Below are 19,606 nucleotides of genomic sequence, written 5' to 3'. Positions count from 1 at the left end.
ACTAACGATTATTTTCATAATCGATTAGTTGGCCGATTATTGTTTCAATTAATCGATTAATCGGATAATCGCCTTAAAAACAATTTGTTGTTGGGCAGATTACAAAACACAGATTGCCACAAAAACACATTACATGCTTTTCTGCAGCTTCGCTATTGAAGTATACTGAACCAAAAAAAAAAATAACACCATTTTGCGTTAAAAAGTCCTTGCCCTTTCCAAATACGCAGCAGCTGAAAAAAAAATCATGGATGTGAACGTGTCCCATAGGAAAACATGTAAATGAACTGTAGTGTGTTTCTGCAGAAAGCACCAAAAAACAGGAGGTGTGAACCCAGGCATGAGATGTTTAGTAACATAATGGGGTTAAAAAAACAAAAATAAGTACAAAAAAGAGCAAATAATCGCTACTGTAAGGGGTTCATTTTTTTACTGTGGGACAGTGAAAGTAATGATTACAGTAGCAATTTGCTTTTTTGTACTATAAAGGGATAACTTTTGTTTTTTTAACCCCGTTATGTTACTGGCCGATTAATCGATTATGAAAATTGTAATCGATTAATTTCATAATCGATTAGTTGTCGATTAATCGATTAGTTGTTTCGGCCCTAATGTGAACCAACAAAAAGGGAAAAAGAAATATCCAATTTCTGATGAATCGATATGATAGTCCTATAGTAAGATACACAGTACAGCACCAGTGAGCAAATAGAAATCCTGTGCGAGGAAACAGCAGAACCAGAATGTGTCACCAATCACACCTGTGCACCACCACCTATAAAGTTGTATGCTTACAAGAGGTAAGCTGTAATGGGCCAAAAGTATTGAACGTGTTCCCAATAGATAGCGTTCTCCAATGGCAGGGAAAGCGAGCGATCAGGTGGAACGAACTCAATGGGCACAAAGGCCGCGAAGCTCAGCGTGGATACCCAAAATGAAGAGAGATTCACATAGTGTGCATCGTATGGTGAATCAGATTTAATAACCAAAATGGCAACTTACAGTTTAAAAGAGTAAAAATCATCCATATAGGACAATGGAGAGCCGGCCGGCATGCGATCTCCCGTTCAGAGCGATGACGTCAGCACGTCTACCTCCCGTATACCTGTGTATACTTACCTGTCGCCATGGAAACCCGTGCATGCTTGAAATGACTTTGACGCATGCGCGGTATGCATGCCGGACGAGTGCATGCTCATCGTACGCAATGACGTCACCGCGTTATTGCCATTTAAAAGAACCGCAGTTCTTTTGAATGGAGTGTCTGTACACTCGGGCGGCAAGAGATTCTTGCCAAGAATCTCGTCAGGAAAAACAATGTTTTTTTTTCTGGTGAGATTCTGGCCCGTGTGTACAGGGCTTCAAAGACAGTAAGTGTGTTTGGACTATAAACCCCCATATCCATTCATGGTGTTCTGTAGTTCTGCAGCACAGAATTTGTATCGACTGACCACCCCCTTTGCAATTTCAGTGTAGAAGAGGCGCTGTGTTGTCAGATTAAACAGGAAGTTAGGAGCTCACTGGATTTCTGGAAGATGTACTTAATATGTTTTATTTTGTGGTATATTAGGAAATCTTGCATAGATTTTATAGGCACTGGGAATCAGTTTCTTCCAATTATAAATAACAAACAGTTCTAAAAAAAAGTGTAGTAAAGTTGGTGTCACAGAAAGTCCCACGTGCAGAACTCTCTTCACAAGTCACCAATAAAGTGCTCCACCAAACACCCTTAGTGTGAATCACTCACCAGAAAGATTTGCCTCACAAAAAAAAGTTTGGCAAACAGCGATTGGGTGTACACTAGGGCTGCGCATCTTCACCGCATCTTAATAATAAAAACCTACCCACAAAAGCCTTAAAAATACAAGCATGACTTATCACAAGATCAAGCAGCATTCCTTAGCAACAATTGTCCCTGTGCTTCCCCACGGCCAGTATATTGGCGTCTCACCTGACACTCGGCACCCCCTGCACTCCAGATTACGGGATGGCGTGTAACGTCACCAATAAGTCGCCGTGCGCAGCCACATGGCTCATGGAGAAGCGTGGGGATTATTGATGTTAAGGAGTAGTGTTGGTCGAACGTTTCGCCCCATTCGGGGGAACACCCGAATTTGCAGGGTGTTCGGCGGGTGTTCGCTCTGCCAAACGCCCTTCACACTGATTTGGCAAAGCTTTGCCAAATTAAGGCGCAGTTAAAGCTGGTTGTTAAGGAGCAGGGCCGGAAAGCCGGCAGTGTTGTCCTTCACAACCGATGAGTCATCAGCTGTTAATGGGCTTCCCCGCTGACAGCTGAACAACATTTTTTTTTTACCAAGTCTGGCATAGTATTAAGGGTAGCCCCATGCCAAGATTCTTTTTAAAAATGGTGTGGGGTCCCCCCCAAAGTCCATACCGAACCCTTATTCGAGCATGCCGTAAGTTGATTGTCAATCACGATACTCGGAAAAAAAACGCTCTGCACTCATTGACGGCTGACCACCAAATGCCTCCTCTGCTGTTTAGCGGTTCTTATATAGGTAAGGGCAGGGCCACCTGGGGATGTGACCTAGCGGCACCGCTCCCTTGTGACGTCACTGACCCAGCATGCACAAGTGCATGATGTCACACCTGGGACGGTGCCACCGGTGACGTCACCAATTGACTCCACCCTTGCCTAAATAAGAACTGTCAGACAGCAAAGGAAGCATTTGGCGGTCAGCCGTCAACGAGTGCGGAGTGTCGGAGTGTTTTTTTTTTTTTTCTGGTTTTGCAGGCATCGTGATTGACAATGGATTTAAATCGGGGGACACAGTTTTTTTTGTTTTTATTTTTTCATAAAAAAATTGGCAAAACTGTTTTTTTTTTTACTTTTTGACACTTATTTTGGTAAATGGGTAGGGGACCCATGCCTTTTTTTTGTTGTTTTTTCTAAAAAAAAATTAAATAGCTGGTTGCCGGCAATTGCAAAGCGAGTCAATTTAAATGTGACTTGACTGGTTTTGTTTTTCTTGAGAAATTAAATTTTTGCTGCAGCAGGTTCTATACATGCGACAGATGTGTCACTTTTCAGACAGACTAAGGGGACCTCCCAGGCATTATAGTTAAAGCAATTTTTCATTTTTGCACTTTAAGCATCATTAAAATGACTGCTTCTTTAAAAACTATTGTTTTAAAAAAAAATTGCATTGATACATGTTCCCCCAAGGCAGTGCCCGGACCCCCATACACTTTTTATGGCCAATTACTTGCATATGAGCCTTCAAAATGGGAACTTTTGATTTTTCGGCTCCCATAGCCTTCAATGGGGTTTGCCGTTTGGGTCAGAACTCTTTCTCTGTTGGGGAGTTTTGGTGCAAACCAAACAGGGCGGTGTTCGGCCCATCTCTACTAAGGAGTGCTGCTTGATCTTGTGATAAGTCATGCTTGTATTTTTAACTCTTTTGTGAGTACAGTAGGTTTTTATTATTAATACATTTTAATCATTTATCACAGTAATGCACTATGGGAGCTTTTTAATGTTTGAGGAACTTATGAATGGGAAGTGTTTGGAATACTTGAACCATCCTGGAGTCAGATGAAACATTGTGACTAGTGTACACCCAATTGCTGTTTGCTGAACTGTATTGTGAGGCCAATCTTTCTGGTGAGTGATTCACACAAAGGGAGCACTTTATTGGTGATCTGTGATTGGTGAAGAGAGAAATCTGCATGTGGGACTTTCTGTGACACCAACCTTACTACACTTTTGCTTTTATTGCGACTGTTTGTTATTTATAATTTGAAGAAACTGTGATTCTCAGCGCCTCCGAAATCTATGCACTATAAAGATTTCCTAATATACCAGGATTGAACTAATTAACCACTTCCATACAGGGCATTTTCACCCCCTTCCTGCCCAGACCAGTTTTTAGTTTTCAGCGCTGTCGCACTTTGAATGACAATTGCGCGGTCGTGCGACGTGGCTCCCAAACAAAATTGTCACCCTTTTTTTCCCACAAATAGAGCTTTCTTTTGGTGGTATTTGATCACCTCTGCGGTTTTTATTTTTTGCGCTATAAACAAAAGAAGAGTGACAATTTTGAAAAAAAAAACACAATATCTTTAACTTTAACTATCTTTAATAAATATCATATTTTTTTTCCTCAGTTTAGACCGATACTTATTCTACATATTTTTGGTAATGTGACCGTGACATTGCGGCGGACATATCGGACACTTTTGACACATTTTTGGGGCCATTCACATTTACAAAGCGATTAGTGCTATAAAACTGCCCTGATTACTGTGTAAATGTGACTGGCAGAGAAGGGGTTAACACTAGGGGGCGCTGAAGGGGTTAAATATGTTCCCTAAAGTGTGTTCTAACTGTTAGGGGAGGGGGACTGACTGGGGGAGGAGATCGATGTGTGTTCCTCTGTACTGGGAACACACATCAGTCTCCTCACCGCTGACAGGACATGGATCTGTGTGTTTACACACACAGATCCATGGTCCTGCCGTGATTGCGGGTAATCGCAGGTGCCCAGCGGACATCGCGGCCGCCGGGCACGCGCACCGGGTCCCGAGGAATGCAGCGGGCGCGCGCCGTCGGCTCCGCACGCGCGCCCCCTAGCGGCCGGGAAAAGACAGGACGTCATATGACGTCCAGTCTGAAGGACGAGAGGTCCCCGCCGATGTCATTTTACAATGGCTCGGTGGGGAAGGTGTTAAGAGGCTGCGGAAGTATTACGAGTGTTTGGCCCCATACACACCATAGAATCTATCCGCAGATAAATCCCATCAAATGGGTTTCTGCGGATAGATCCTATGGTGTGTACACTCCGTCGGATATCTATCCGCAGATAAATCTCCCCTGGAATGGATTTCCAGCAGATAAATATTTGTCGACATGCACAGAATATCTATCTGCTGGAATCCATTCCAACGGATGGATCCGCTCGTCTGTACAGACTTACCGGATCCATCCGTCCAAAGGGATTCCCCGCACGCGCCGTAATGAATAGACGCATGCGTGGAATTCCTTATATGACAGTGTCGCGCCCGTCGCCGCGTCATAATAGCGGCGACGGCGCGACACGTCATCGGCAGAGGATTTCAGCGCGGATTTCAATGCGATGGTGTGTACACGCCATCGCATTGAAATCCTCTGAAATCTTAGAGAGGATTTATCCGCGGATACGGTCCGCTGAACCGTATCTGCGGATAAATTCTATCGTGTGTATGGGGCCTCAGTGTAACACATTGGGGATTATTTACGAAAGGCAAATCCACTTTGCACTACAAGTGCAAAGTGCACTTGAAATTGCACTGAAAGTGAACTTGGAAGTGCAGTCGCTGTAAATCTGAAGGGTAGATCTGAAATGAGGGGAAACTCTGCTGATTTTATTATCCAATCATGTGCAAGCTAATGCTGTTTTTTTTTTTTTTTTCCTTGCACATATGTCCCCCTCGGATCTACAGCGACTGCGCTTCCAAGTGCACTTTCAGTGTACTTTCAAGTTCACTTTGCACTTGTAGTTTGCACTTGTAGTGCAAAGTGGATTTGCCTTTCGTAAATAACCCCCATGGTTTTTCAATTCTTATTCACAGCACAGTGATATAATAGATTTAATGTTTTATTCTATATTGGTGAAACATACACATCAACAAATCTTTTGTCAGGTAAACATTTTCTGTAAGCATGTTTCTTTTTCAAACAATATAACAAAGTTATTTAAAGGCATTGTTTCAATTGTTAGAATCTAATTTATCTGGAGATAATTTTAGACAGTATCTGCTGGAGAGAATTATGTACAGTAGGATTATTGGATATCAACCTGTATGACTGGGCCCAGTTTCCTGTTGTGTAGGTCACTGTGACGACGATCGGTTATGGGGATAAAGTTCCTCAGACGTGGATTGGGAAGACGATTGCGTCTTGTTTCTCTGTCTTTGCCATCTCCTTCTTTGCGCTTCCAGCGGTAAGTAATACATTTTATATATCAATGTTACATGGAAATGAATCATATGTACAGTTCTTTGGATTTATTTTATAATCTCTGATAGGATTAAATTTACAACAAAAGAGTGAACATTTCTGACTACAGTAATTAGTGTTAAAAGGATATGGACCTGTGTAAATTAAGAGACGCTTGTTTCTTGGGAGGAAAGCAATGGCAAACCTATACAACATTATAAAAAGCAGAAACATCACCCTACCGACAAAGTGCCATATAGTCAAATCTATGGTATTCCCAGCAGCAACCTATGGCTGTGAAAGTTGCACCATAAGGAAGGCTAAATGCCAAAGAATTTATGCTTTTGAACTATGGTGTTGCAGAAGACTCTTGAAAGTCCCTTGGACGGCAAGAAGATCAAACCAGTCAATCCTGAAGGAAATCAACCCTGAATATTCACTGGAAGGACAGATCCTGAAGCTGAAACTCAAATACTTTGGCCACCTAATGCAAAGAGATGACTCATTGGAAAATACCCTGATGCTGGGTTCCATGGAAGTAAAAAGCAGAAGAGGACGACAGAAAACAAGATGGATAGATAGCATCATCGAAACACAGAACATGAAGTTAAAGGAACACTAAGATGTTATACTTACCTCCACTGTGCAGCTCGTTTTGCACAGAGTGGCCCCGAACCTGGTTTTCTGGGGTCCCTCGGCGGCTGTCTCGGCTCCCCCCGACAAGGACTCAACACCTTAATGCGAGCGAGCGAGCATTATGTTGAGTTCTTGCGGGCGCGCTCCCGTGATACAGTCGACGGTCATAGCCATCGCCTGTATCACTCGGCCCCGCCCCCCGGCGCGCCGCGTCATTGGATGTGATTGACAGCAGCGCGAGCTAATGGCTGCGCTGCATTCAATCAAACAGTGAATGAGCTAGGAAGACGGCCGAGAAGCCTACGTGTTCACGGCGCGGGACTTTCAAGGGGTCAAGTAAGTAAAGGGGGGCCTCTAATCCGCAGATGTTTTTTCACCTTAATGCATAGAATGCATTAAGTTGTAAACATTTTTACATTTACAACCCCTTTAAGCAAGCTCTGGGAGGCAGTGGAGGACAGAAAAGCCTGGTGCGCTATGGTCCATGAGGTCATAAAGAGTCGGACATGATTAAACGACTGAACAACAACAGACCCCCTACAGAATGCAACACTCCTCTTTATAGTGGCACCCTGTGATTGCTGGGAAAGTGTTTATGGTCTTGTCCAGGGTGCTGACTGTCTTTTTTTTTTAACTTTTTTTTTAGGGAATTCTGGGTTCTGGCTTTGCTCTGAAAGTCCAGCAGAAACAGCGACAAAAACATTTCAACAGACAGATCCCGGCCGCAGCTTCACTAATCCAGGTAAATTATATATTATACTGGGTTAGAAATGAGTGCCTTTATTTCAAATAGGAAATAGGGTTGGGGAGAGACTGAAGCATACAATGCAGAGAGTTGAGGACAGGAAAGAGAAGAATAAGAGAAATGAAAAAAAAAAAAGACATGAGAGAGAGGGAGAGAGAGAAGACATAAGAGAGAGAGAGAGAGAGAGAGAGAGAGAGAGAGAGAGAGAGAGAGAGAGAGAGAGAGATAAGACATGAGAGAGAGGGAGAGAAGACATGAGAGAGAGAAGACATGAGAGAGAGGGAGAGAGAGAAGACATGTCTTCTTCTCTCTCTCTCTCTCTCTCATGTCTTCTCTCTCTCTCTCTCATGTCTTCTCTCTCTCTCTCATGTCTTCTCTCTCTCATGTCTTCTCGCAATGTGACCAGGGGGTCCCGGAGGATGAGGAACACTTCCTGTTACATTGCGCCAAGTACTCATCAGTGAGGGACACTCACTTCCAGAGACTCTCCGCTCTCATCCCGGACTTCAACTCTACAGAAGAGAAGAGGAAACTCCAAATTCTACTGGGAGAAGAGGAGCCAATGGTGAAGATAGCCGCCCAATATGTGACAGCGTGTCACAGACTGAGAGGGACATGAAAAACCTGAGGACTTTCACAGACTTATGTCCATTCCCCTTTATATTACCCCCCCTTCCCCTTTATATTACCCCCTTCCCCTTTTCCTTGCTTTGGCAATGCTAACATGTATTTGGTCCTGCCAATAAAGCTTATTTGATTTGATTTGATTTGATTTGACATGAGAGAGAGAAGACATGAGAGAGAGGGAGAGAGAGAAGACATGAGAGAGAGAAGACATGAGAGAGAGAGAGAGAGAGAGAGAGAGAGAAGACATGAGAGAGAGAGAGAGAGAGAAGAAGACATGAGAGATAGGGAGAGAGAGAAGACATGAGAGAGGGGGAGAGAGAGAGAAGACATGAGAGAGAGAGAGAGAGAAGACATGAGAGAGAGGGAGAGAGAGGAGACATGAGAGAGAGAGAAGACATGAGAGAGAGGGGGAGGGAGAGAGAGAAGACATGAGAGAGAGAGATGACATAAGAGAGAAGACATGAGAGAGAGCGAGAGAGAGAGAGAGAAGACATGAGAGAGAGGGAGAGAGAGAGAAGACATGAGAGAGAGAGAGAGATAAGACATGAGAGAGAGGGAGAGAGAGAAGACATGAGAGAGAGAAGACATGAGAGAGAGGGAGAGAGAGAAGACACGAGAGAGAGAAGACATGAGAGAGAGAAGACACGAGAGAGAGAAGACATGAGAGAGAGGGAGAGAGAGAAGACATGAGAGAGAGAAGACATGAGAGAGAGAGAGAAGACATGAGAGAGAGAGAGAGAAGAAGACATGAGAGAGAGGGAGAGAGAGAAGACATGAGAGAGAGGGAGAGAGAGAGAGAGAGAAGACATGGGAGAGAGAGGAGACATGAGAGAGAGAGAGGGGGAGGGAGAGAGAGAAGACATGAGAGAGAGAGAGAGAGAGAGAGAGAGATGACATAAGAGAGAAGACATGAGAGAGAGGGAGAGAGAGAGAGAGAAGACATAAGAGAGAAGACATGAGAGAGAGAGAGAGAGGGAGAGAGAGAAGACATGAGAGAGAGAGAAGACATGAGAGAGAGAAGACATAAGAGAGAGAGAGAAGACATGAGAGGGAGAGAGAGAGAGAAGACATGAGAGGGAGAGAGAGAAGACATGAGAGGGAGAGAGAGAAGACATGAGAGGGAGAGAGAGAAGACATGAGAGAGAGAGAGAGAGAAGACATGAGAGAGAGAGAAGACATGAGAGAGAGAGAAAGAGAGAGAGAGAGAGAAGACATGAGAGAGAGGGAGAGAGAGAGAGAAGACATGAGAGAGAGGGAGAGAGAGAGAGAGAGAAGACATGAGAGAGAGGGAGAGAGAGAAAAAATGAGAGAGAGAGAAGACATGAGAGAGAGAGAGAAGACATGAGAGAGAGGGAAAGAGAGAGAGAGAGAAGACATGAGAAAAGAGGGAGAGAGAGAGAAGACATGAGAGAGGGAGAGAAGACATGAGAGAGAGAGAATACATGAGAGAGAAGACATGAGAGAGAGGGAAAGAGAGAGAGAGAGAAGACATGAGAGAGAGGGAGAGAGAGAGAAGACATGAGAGAGAGAGAGGGAGAGAGAGAGAAGACATGAGAGAGAGGGAGAGAGAGAAGACATGAGAGAGAGAGAGAGAGAGAGAGAGAGAAGACATGAGAGAGAGAGAGAGAGAGAGGGAGAGAGAGAGGGAGAGAGAGAGAAGACATGAGAGAGAGGGAGAGAGAGAAGACATGAGAGAGAGAGAGAAGACATGAGAGAGAGAGAAGACATGAGAGAGAGGGAAAGAGAGAGAGAGAAGACATGAGAGAGAGGGAGAGAGAGAGAAGACATGAGAGGGAGAGAGAGAGAAGACATGAGAGAGAGGGAGAGAGAGAAGACATGAGAAAGAGAGGAGGCAAAAGAGAGATATAGAGAGTGGACAAGAGAAAAAGACAGAAGTGAAGAAATGAGGGGGAAAAAGACACACAAATAAGAAAAGTAGATAGAGAGCAAGAAAAAGAGAAGACAAGAGAGTAATAGAGAGAAGAGACAAGACTTAGAAATATAAAGAGAATACAGACAGAGCTATAGAGAGTAGACAGTAGAAAGAGAATGCAGAGGTGAGTGGCAGAAAGAAGAAAAGAAGAAAAAAGAGAGGGACTTAGAGAGAAAATTGAAGAGAGAGAAAACAAGAGAGGCAGCGAAAGAGAAAAAAAGAGAGATAGGACAAAATAGAGGAGGAGAGGAAAGAGAGTGACATAAAGAAGAAAAGTATAAATGGATGGCGCTTAGTACCATGAGAGTGACAACCGGCACCCATTATAACAGGGCCACACACAGAACGGTTTTGTGGTGCCTTCTTCTTGTAGAGCAGTGGTTCTCAACCTGGGGGTCAAATGAGGATTTGCCAGGGGCCACCAAAGCCTGGGCTGTTCCAACTCGGCCTCTTCACAGCCGCCCATTTAGTTCATGGCATAGCTGGGGGGCAGGGACTAGAGGTCAGCTGACTGGTGAGGAATGTGAAGTGGGAGGGGCTGGAGGAGACCCTATCTGCTGATTTCAGCATAGGTGTCACTGCTATGAGAAATCACAAAGTCAGAGACACAGTGAGTAACACTACCTGTGATTAGAGTTGCCTTTAAAAGTCCCCACTACAGTTCTCAGATCAGCAGATGACCTTGATCAAGAGCATCTAAGTTGGCTGATCCCAACTCCCTGCCAGCACTGCCACTGATCCCAACTCCCCACCAGCACTGCCACTGATCCCAACTCCCCGCCAGCACTGCCACTGATCCCAACTCCCCACCAGCACTGCCACTGATCCCAACTCCCCGCCAGCACTGCCACTGATCCCAACTCCCCGCCAGCACTGCCACTGATCCCAACTCCCCGCCAGCACTGCCACTGATCCCATACTCCCCACCAGGGAGTAAGAGAAGAAATAAAAATAGAGAATACATGGAAGGGAGAGGAAAAGAGGGGGAGGAACAAAGAAAAAGGGAGAGAAAGAATAAAGGAAAGAACGAGAAAGATGTCTAGAGAGGGATGGGGATAACAAACCAGAAATTAGGATAGAGAGAGATAAAAGGGAAAGAAAGAAGAACAAAGAGAAAGAGTGGTACATCCTAAAATACACTATAAGGGGCTTTAATATTATGCGAGTGGAAGGGACTCAGTGAGCGCTAAATGTCCGTGGGTTAGGGGCACAAATTACTTGTCTTACCTTGGGTGCCAACAACCCACGATAAGAAAATAAATTTTACCGTAAGGGGTCCCCACAACTTGGGAAATTTTATCAAGGGGTCACAGCACTAGTCAGGTTGAGAACCACTGTTGTAGAGTATTTTAAAGTATGAAAGGGATTGCATTGTAATTGTATGTAATAAATATTTTTTTCTTATGAAATTGATTGGTTTTCTTTAAATGTCTGTGACATGACACAAAGATTTTCCTTGGATGTAATTTCTCAGATACATGTGTGGTTATGTCTTGTGCAGACCCTTTGGAGATGCTATGCTGCAGAGAAGTCCTACAATTCTACAGCCACCTGGAAGATCTACCTGACCCCTCCAGATCCGAGTAACAAGTCAGCGCCGACAGCGAGCAGTCCTGGTGCACGGAGACAGGTCCGGGGATTCCAGCAAGCCTAGTCAGATAGTCTTCAACCACCAACACTAGGGTTACTCCTTTTATAGACAGCTATCTACTCAGTAGTGCTGAGCATCCATCCTCTTCCGCCTGGGTGTATCGGATCCAAGGATAGAGTAGAGTGGGCTGTGTCTGCTCACGATATGCAGAGTGGACACAGACCTTTCATCCACCCGCTCCACTCATTGTGGCCCACGACCGGTTACAATGTCACCTAAGTGGCCCTCGCTCTTCAAAGGGTTGGGCATCCCTGCTTTATATGGTATATTAGTTTTAAGCCAGGCATGCCCTCATAATTTTCCCACAGTGCCATGCTCACACTTTTTTTAGCAAAAATTGGCAACCACTTTCATGTGGGGGGGCATAAATCTATGTAAATATGACCTTAAATAAGCAGAAATGCAGCCTGATTTGTACTGTTTGGTGACTGAAATTCCTTGCTCTTCCCCCAGAACAGAAGAAGTAGGAAGAAGACCAAATCTCTGCACGAGGCCCTTGTCACCCCCACCAGCCCCACCCTGGCACCTCTAAGCCTGACTCCGATGCCCTCGGGTCCCCAAGTGTCATCCCCAGAAAATGCCCTGTCTGTGCCTCACATCACCTACCGTCACGCAGAGGCTGACAAAAGCAGCCTGAACTTCCAGGGCCCAACAGGTAGGGAGCAATGGTCTTATAAGTGTTTGTTTAAGATATTTTAAAGTCTGATTTACACCTATGCATTGCCACTCTCCTGGAGCTTCCTGTTATAAAGACCGGTCACTGCTGCTCTCTCTCCTTGTGCAGGGTAACTGGTCTTGCCTCCGCCTCCTCCTGAAGTTTTCTGCAGGCAACCTGTAGTAGGTGCTGGGTCCCTCCCACAGTTCTACTCTCTGTACAGGCTATAAACAGTACAGTGATTATTTCACTGATAATTTTCTTCTTATGTCCTCTCTCCAATTTTAATTTAGGGCAAATTGTTTCAGATCACAGCACACAGCACCACCTACAGGAATTCAGAAGTTACTGCAACTAAAATAAAAGCAGTCGGCTTTCTTTGTTACTCGAGTCCAAAAAGAACTTATAGGTAGATTCACAAAGAGTTAGGCCGGCTTATCTACAGATAAGCCGACCTAACTCTGAATCTAAGCCGGCCTATGTTTAAGTGTATTCTCAAACAGAGATACACTTAAACATACCTAAGATAGGCTGGCTTGCGCCATTCTATCTTAGGCTGCAATGTTTCTTTTGCCCGCTAGATGGCGCTGCCATTGCGGCCGGCCTAGATTATGTAAATGAGGGGCTACGCCGATTCCTGACGATTTACGAGCGTACGCCGGGCCTACACCGTCGAGTTACGTAGTTTCCGTACGCGATAGGCCGCCTAAAGTTATTCCACCTATGAGGTGGAATAACAATGTTAAGTATGGCCGCCGTTCCCGCCGCGAGGTTCGAATTTTTTACGTCGTTTGCGCAAGTCGTCCGCGAATCGGAATTTAAGTCGTTTATGTACGCGTCTAAATCAATAGGCCCGTACGGCCTACTTAGCCGCAATGCGCACTGGGAAATGTAGTCGCCCGGCGCATGCGCAGTGTAAAAAACGTCAAAAAATGTGAGGTCAAGCCTCATTTCAATAATACACCCCCCCCTCCCAGTCATTTGAATTAGGCGCGCTTACGCCCGCTCGTTTTAGGCTACGCCGCCGAAAATTTGAAGGTAAGTGGTTTGAGAATCACTTTTAACCTAAAAAATTTAAGGCGGTGTAGCCTAAAAAGAGTAGGCTAGGCCGTCCTAATTTTAGGCGCCCGTACGAAACTTCTGCTTTTCGGATCTCTCCCCCCCTCCGGTGTCACATTTGGCACCTTTCAGGGGGGAGGGGGGTGCAGATACCTGTCTAAGACAGGTATTTGCACCCGCTTCCGGGAATACACTCTGTGGCAGTCACGCCCCTACCTGCACGCCCCGCTGTCTTCTGGGAAACACAGTTCCCAGGAGAGCGGGGACCAGTGACGTTGCGTCGTGCTACTCGCAAATGCTCAATAGGGAACCGGGCAGTAAAGCCGCAAGGCTTCACTTTCCGATTCCCTCACCGAGGATGGCAGCGGGTGCAGCCGAGGGACGAGTGATTGCTCGGCCTTCGGCTGCCGACATCGCGGGCGCGCTGGACAGGTAAGTGTCCATATTTTAAAAGTCAGCTGCTGCAGTATTTGTAGCTGCTGGCTTTTAAAAAAATAATTTTGGCGGAACCTCCGCTTTAAACGAAACAAGATAACATTTAGTTTGTTTAAAGCACTGAGTGTCATAAACAATTCTCTTGTTATTTTTTCATTTTTACCTTTTCCAATCTCAAAACTGGTAATCCCCTCCAATCTCTTTAAGCCACTTCCTGTCTAAATTAAGTTGCACATGCCTGTTCTGGGTCAGTTTCCTAGACAATGGGGGAGCAAAACTGAGAGCCAGTTGTCACCCCATAAAAAATGTGTGTAAACAAGAACCGTCATGGCAGCATCGCCAACTATTATTTTTGTAGCGCTCACCCCCGAAGGAGCCGCTGATTGATTTGGGTTTGGCAAATTAAGTTACCCTGACATGGCTCCAAGGGGTGCGGTGGTAGAACAAATAGTGAGCGAATGTCCAGACAGTGATTGGAAAGTTTTCAATGCTTTATTTCCAGGCCAACACGGCCAACATCAACATCAGTTTGGAAGGGCAAGGTTGATGAAAGGATAGAAGGAGAGAACTTTGCAGTATCAGGCCTGCATATCAATGGAGCAGTCAGTACTGCTCTGTATAGTACCAACTTCTATAACTCGTCGCCACTCTACTTGGAGTGGGTAAAGTGCCCCCGGACAGACCCCTATGACAGGCCTGGCAGCCGAAGCGCCACTACGAACTGTCTGGGAGGAACAGGTCTGTCTCACAGACCTGGCTCTAGGGCCTTTGCCACAGGCCAGTTTCAATAAAGGACTTAGGTGAATGAAGAGCAACTCCTCCCAGTAGACTTTTTCCTAAACCGGCCCCCGGATGACAGCAATCATACCTGTCAGTGGTCCGGACACTCGATCCCAGACTGGGATTTTCTCAATAGATCCTGGAACCCAGCGACACACTGGAGTCCCCTTTCTCCTCAGGATGAGGGTCAATGCAGCCTTGAGCTTTGGCCAGGTGGGCGGCACTGGCGGGGTCCATGAATACGCGTACCCTGAAGGTGGGTACCGCACCTGGAACGGGGACCCCGCAAAGATTTTGGAACACATGACACCTGTCCCAGATATACTCTCCCCCAGCATGCCTTGCGAGGGAAAAACTCCTCTAATTGGCTGCTGGGAAAGCTTGTTCTGCCAGAGCCCCTCTAGTGCCAACTGCCGGCCAGGGATGGCACTGCATCCCTGGACCACAGACTGACCTAGTGGATAATTCTGGAATGACAGAGGTCCCGGAATTTGAACAAATCATGAATGGGAGCAACGTAACTCTCCAATTCCCCACTAACTTTAGCGTAGTGCCCATGCTGAAAGCAAGGGGGTGCTACATTTTGATAAAAGCTGAATATTTTAAAACATTTAAAATTACTTTTGAAATGACATTAACATGTTAGCTTATGTGACTTTGGTGATTGGGTTTATATCTACTTTAGGAACCTGTCATCTGAACACTGCACCTTGCCTAGTTTTGAAGACAATTACTAGTGATGAATTACACCAGGATTAGGGTGGAGAAATTATTTGGAAACACGTTTGGTTAAAATAAAAGCATTTTGAGAGCTGCGGTGGCTCAAAGCGATTGGCACTGCGCTGACAAGCCATTCACCTCTGCAGCTAGGGGTTCGGATCCCGGTCTCGGCTACATGTGAATTGAGTTTGGTGGTCTCAGCCCGGCTCCCGGTGGGTGTGCTATGCGAGGTAAGCCTGCGCTTAGTACGCCCACCCCCCTCCCACAAAAACCACCACACTTACACGCACTCGAAATTGGGTTAACATGCACGCACTCTGACCACGCGGTCTCTAAAAAAGAGAGGCGAAGAACTAACGGGGCTGGTTGAGCGAGCAAATCCTCTCACTCCCTTATAGGGAGTCCCTCTGCCCCGTTGGGCTTCAAAGCGGAGCAGGTAGGGCGGGCTGTGTGGGAGGACCCCCTCACACACCCGCCATTGCCACCCGGGGCATGGAGAAAGGTGGCAGATTGCCTCTGGGGGAGGCCTGCCTACTCCCAACTCCTGCAGTCCGGCTCCTCTCTCGAGTACACGCACAAAAAAAATACACTTTAAAAAAAAAAAAAGCATTTTGAATGGGCTGGCAGTGCACAGGAACAGACCAAAAAAAAGCACAATTTTGTTTCCTGAAGCAGCACAACACTACACACGGTAGTGCATTACTGTGCATTTTGGTGTGGCGCATTGCATTTGCATCAGAACTGCATTGCCTTCAGGTGCTGTGCTAAATTAATGGCATTATAATATTCCAAATCATATAATGGGGGTTATTTACGAAAGGCAAATCCACTTTGCACTACAAGTGCAAACTACAAGTGCAAAGTGCACTTGAAATTGCATTGAAAATGCACTTGGAAGTGCAGTCGCTGTAAATCTGAAGGGTAGATCTGAAATGAGGGGAAGCTTTGCTGATTGAATCATCCAATCATGTGCAAGCTAAAATGCTGTTTTTTATTTTCCTTGCATGTGACTCTCGGATCTACAGCGACTGCACTTCCAAGTGCACTTTCAGTGCAAAGTGGATTTGCCTTTCATAAATAACCCCCAATGTGTATTGCAGTAATGCAAGCATTACCACAACACACCCTATCATAAACTTATGTTTCAGCCTTTAATAAAATTGGGAACATTATCCCAAAAATCCCAATCACGCTAATGGAAGTAAGCCAAATACGGGTGAATCATTCCCAGGGAGCAGTCATATACATGGACAGAAATGCGAGAAATTATAAAACTTCTATATACAAGAGTGCTGACCTGCAGTGGTTATAAAGCCTTTAGGTTTTTCACCTTAAAGTGGTAGTAAAGCCGCTGCTGTTTTTTTTTTTTTTTTCATACCTGAAAAGCAAAAGCCATAATGAGCTAGTATGCACCGCTAGTATGAAATACTTACCTTGGAACGAGGTTAGGGGAACTTACCTGGTCCACGCTCTGCCTCGGCGTGTCTTCTGGGTATCGCCGCTCCAGCGCTGTGATTGGCTGGAGCAGCAATGACGTCATTCCCGCACATGCGCGCGGGAGACTTCTGTCCGGCAAGGTCCGGCGCCTGCCGGCCTTTAGACGAAGATCCCCGCTGCGCATGCGCTGCTGCAGTCAGTGGCACACATGCGAGGGGAATATCTCCTAAACCGTACATGTTTAGGAGATAGTCTTTATACTTACAGGTAAGCCTTATTATAGGCTTACCTGTAAGTGAAAGTGGTAGTACAGAGTTTACTACCACTTTAATGCATTCTATGCATTAAGGTAAAAAACCTTCTGTGCTGCAGCTTCCCTGACCCCCCCCCCTCCTTTTTTTTCTTACCTGAGACCGATCTGAACCAGCGATGCAATGGCTCCCACTGCTGTCAATCAAGTGCTGTGACATGGGAGCGGGGGGGGGGGGGGGCGAGAATGCACAGGTGCCCCCATGGAAATTAGCCTTCTGTGGGGGCTGCTCTGTGCAAAAGCATTGCACAGAGCAGGTAAGTATGACATGCTTGTTATTTTAAGAAAAAAAAATTTAAGGTTTAAGACCACTCTCTTTCATTGGTCCGATATCTGGCGAGAGCATCTTCTACGCAACTTCTTCTGCATGCCAGGTAATAGCCATCTTCATGCGCAGGGTTTTTTACGGAATGTAAACTATCCTTCTTTTGCGTAGCTCAGTATACATTCGAAAGAAGACTGCGAGCAGGCAGGAAAAGGGAAGGTTTATTTCAGAAGCGACATTGCATATTGCGTCTGGTCACTTCTGCAATAAAGAGCCTACCTGCTTGCAAGGAGGAGACTTTAATAAGCCCTAGTTTCTTTACTGAAACATATGGCAGCCTGACCAATGACTCTGCTTTCTCATAAACATTAAAGAGCATCTCTAGTCAAAACTATTTTGAAAAGAATAGGGAAGAGGTAAACCCTCCTATTTTTCCCCCCTATGTCCCACTGGGGAGATTTCTATTGACTTCCTGTTCTAGAAACACAACAGGAAGTACAAAGAATTCTCTCCAAACTCAGAAAAATATCCTCTTAGAAAGTTGTTTACAGAACAGATGTCCCTATTTGAAGATTACAATGGTCATCAGGACCGATAAGTTAATAAAAAAAAAAAAATGACAAAACCCTGACAGGGTTTCTAACTTCTCACCACATCTAAACTAAACAAAAAAGGTTTTTGGTTAGAGATGCACTTTAAAATGAGGCAAAGAAGGACTTTGAACCCTCTTCAGCCTCCGCGTTTTTAGATCTTTATCTTACTTTCAGACTTCTCAGCTTGGCTTTTTTTCTCTCCTTTTCTGTCTTTTCACTCTTTCTGACAGGTCGTTGCCGATCTTGGTCCACCCTTACTATCTGCACATCCAGTTACGCCACCGCACAAGGTACCTCAGGGTCAGGATTACACAGGTGTCCTTCTTGTGTTTTGTTTTCCCTTGTTCCTTCCTCCCCTATCTTCAACATGCTAAGGACATTTTTTAACAAAACCTTTCCCTTTTCATTACATATCTTATTATAGAAACAAAAAGAGAATGCAGCGCTAATGAGTGACGAATCAACAATATAAGTGAATAATTGGTGATGTTAACGAAAAAGAACCAATGATTGAAACGATCATTCCAAGGAATAGACAATTTAAAAAATAAATAAAAAGAGAAAATCACCAAGCTGCAAATAGTCCAGAAATTAATGAATGATCGCACTTAATTTTCTCTTAATTGTCCCACAAGTGAAAATGTGAAAAAACTAAAAAAGAAAGGATGACACAGAAAATCCATATAAAAAAGATCCATAAAGGTTTCCAAGATGGTGAAGATAGGGTGATGAGAGATGAAATTCCACACTGCACCCGTGCTTGTAAAAATGCCTGCTTACCGCAATTAAAGACTGTATCTCACCAGTCTCATAAAGCCTATGGGAATTGAGGTATCCCACAACCCATCCACCTGGATGATCAGAGGGCTCAGCATAGGATCCGAACGGAACCGTGGATAATAAAAGAGAAAGGGATTCTCATAGCGTATAACGTTTAAAATCACAATAAGTATTTATTAAAAGTTGCACTTACAATTAAGTAGTGAATAACAGACAGTAAGGCCTCGTACACACGGCCGAGGAACTCGACGTGCCAAACACATCGAGTTCCTCGGCCAGTTCAGCACTGAAGCCGCCGAGGAGCTCGGCGGGCCGAGAGCTCCCATAGAACAACGAGGAAATAGAGAACATGTTCTCTATTTCCTCGTCGAGCTCCTCGTCGGCTTCCTCGGCCGAAAGTGTACACACGACCAGTTTCCTCGGCAGAATTCAGCCAGAAACTCGGTCGGAAGCTGAATTCTGCCGAGGAAACTGGTCGTGTGTACGGGGCCTAACGAGCAGTCACAGGAAGGAATCCTTCTCCGATGCTTCAATGCTACAATGCTTCCTCGCTACCAGGACTCACACACCGCTGGCGTTCAGGACGAAAACGCGATGACGGGTGCAGTGTGGAATTTCATCTCTCATCACCCTATCTTCACCATCTTGGAAACCTTTATGGATCTTTTTTATATGGATTTTCTGTGTCATCCTTCCTTTTTTAGTTTTTTCACATTTTCACTTGTGGGACAATTAAGAGAAAATTAAGTGCGATCATTCATTAATTTCTGGACTATTTGCAGCTTGGTGATTTTCTCTTTTTATTTATTTTTTAAATTGTCTATTCCTTGGAATGATCGTTTCAATCATTGGTTCTTTTTCGTTAACATCACCAATTATTCACTTATATTGTTGATTCGTCACTCATTAGCGCTGCATTCTCTTTTTGTTTTTATGTTTGTAAGATTGTTGTACACAATTTAATGCTAGCAGCTCTTCATTAACATAATTATTAATTTTTATTGTTACACTTTTTTTCACTCAATAATTCAGCGCAGCGCCA

General features: G+C 44.9%; 1 protein-coding gene across 3 annotated transcripts in view; it reads left to right on the top strand.

Annotated features, from left to right (window-relative positions):
* Positions 1-19,606, top strand: part of LOC120932804 (potassium voltage-gated channel subfamily KQT member 1-like) — a 181,095-nt gene that overhangs the window by 116,325 nt on the left and 45,164 nt on the right. For 2 of the 3 annotated variants that reach the window (XM_040345537.1, XM_040345536.1), the window contains exons 8-12: positions 5,832-5,942; positions 7,221-7,316; positions 11,381-11,509; positions 11,984-12,185; positions 18,015-18,074. In XM_040345537.1, the coding sequence (XP_040201471.1) occupies positions 5,832-5,942; positions 7,221-7,316; positions 11,381-11,509; positions 11,984-12,185; positions 18,015-18,074 (598 nt within the window). The remainder of the gene's footprint in view (positions 1-5,831; positions 5,943-7,220; positions 7,317-11,380; positions 11,510-11,983; positions 12,186-18,014; positions 18,075-19,606) is intronic. The other variant, XM_040345538.1, reaches the window with a different exon arrangement.

This window comes from Rana temporaria, chromosome 3 (assembly GCF_905171775.1).
Source record: "Rana temporaria chromosome 3, aRanTem1.1, whole genome shotgun sequence".
Lineage (NCBI taxonomy): Eukaryota > Metazoa > Chordata > Amphibia > Anura > Ranidae > Rana > Rana temporaria.
Note: the sequence above shows the minus strand (reverse complement) of the source record. Positions and strands in the feature narration are given on the sequence as shown.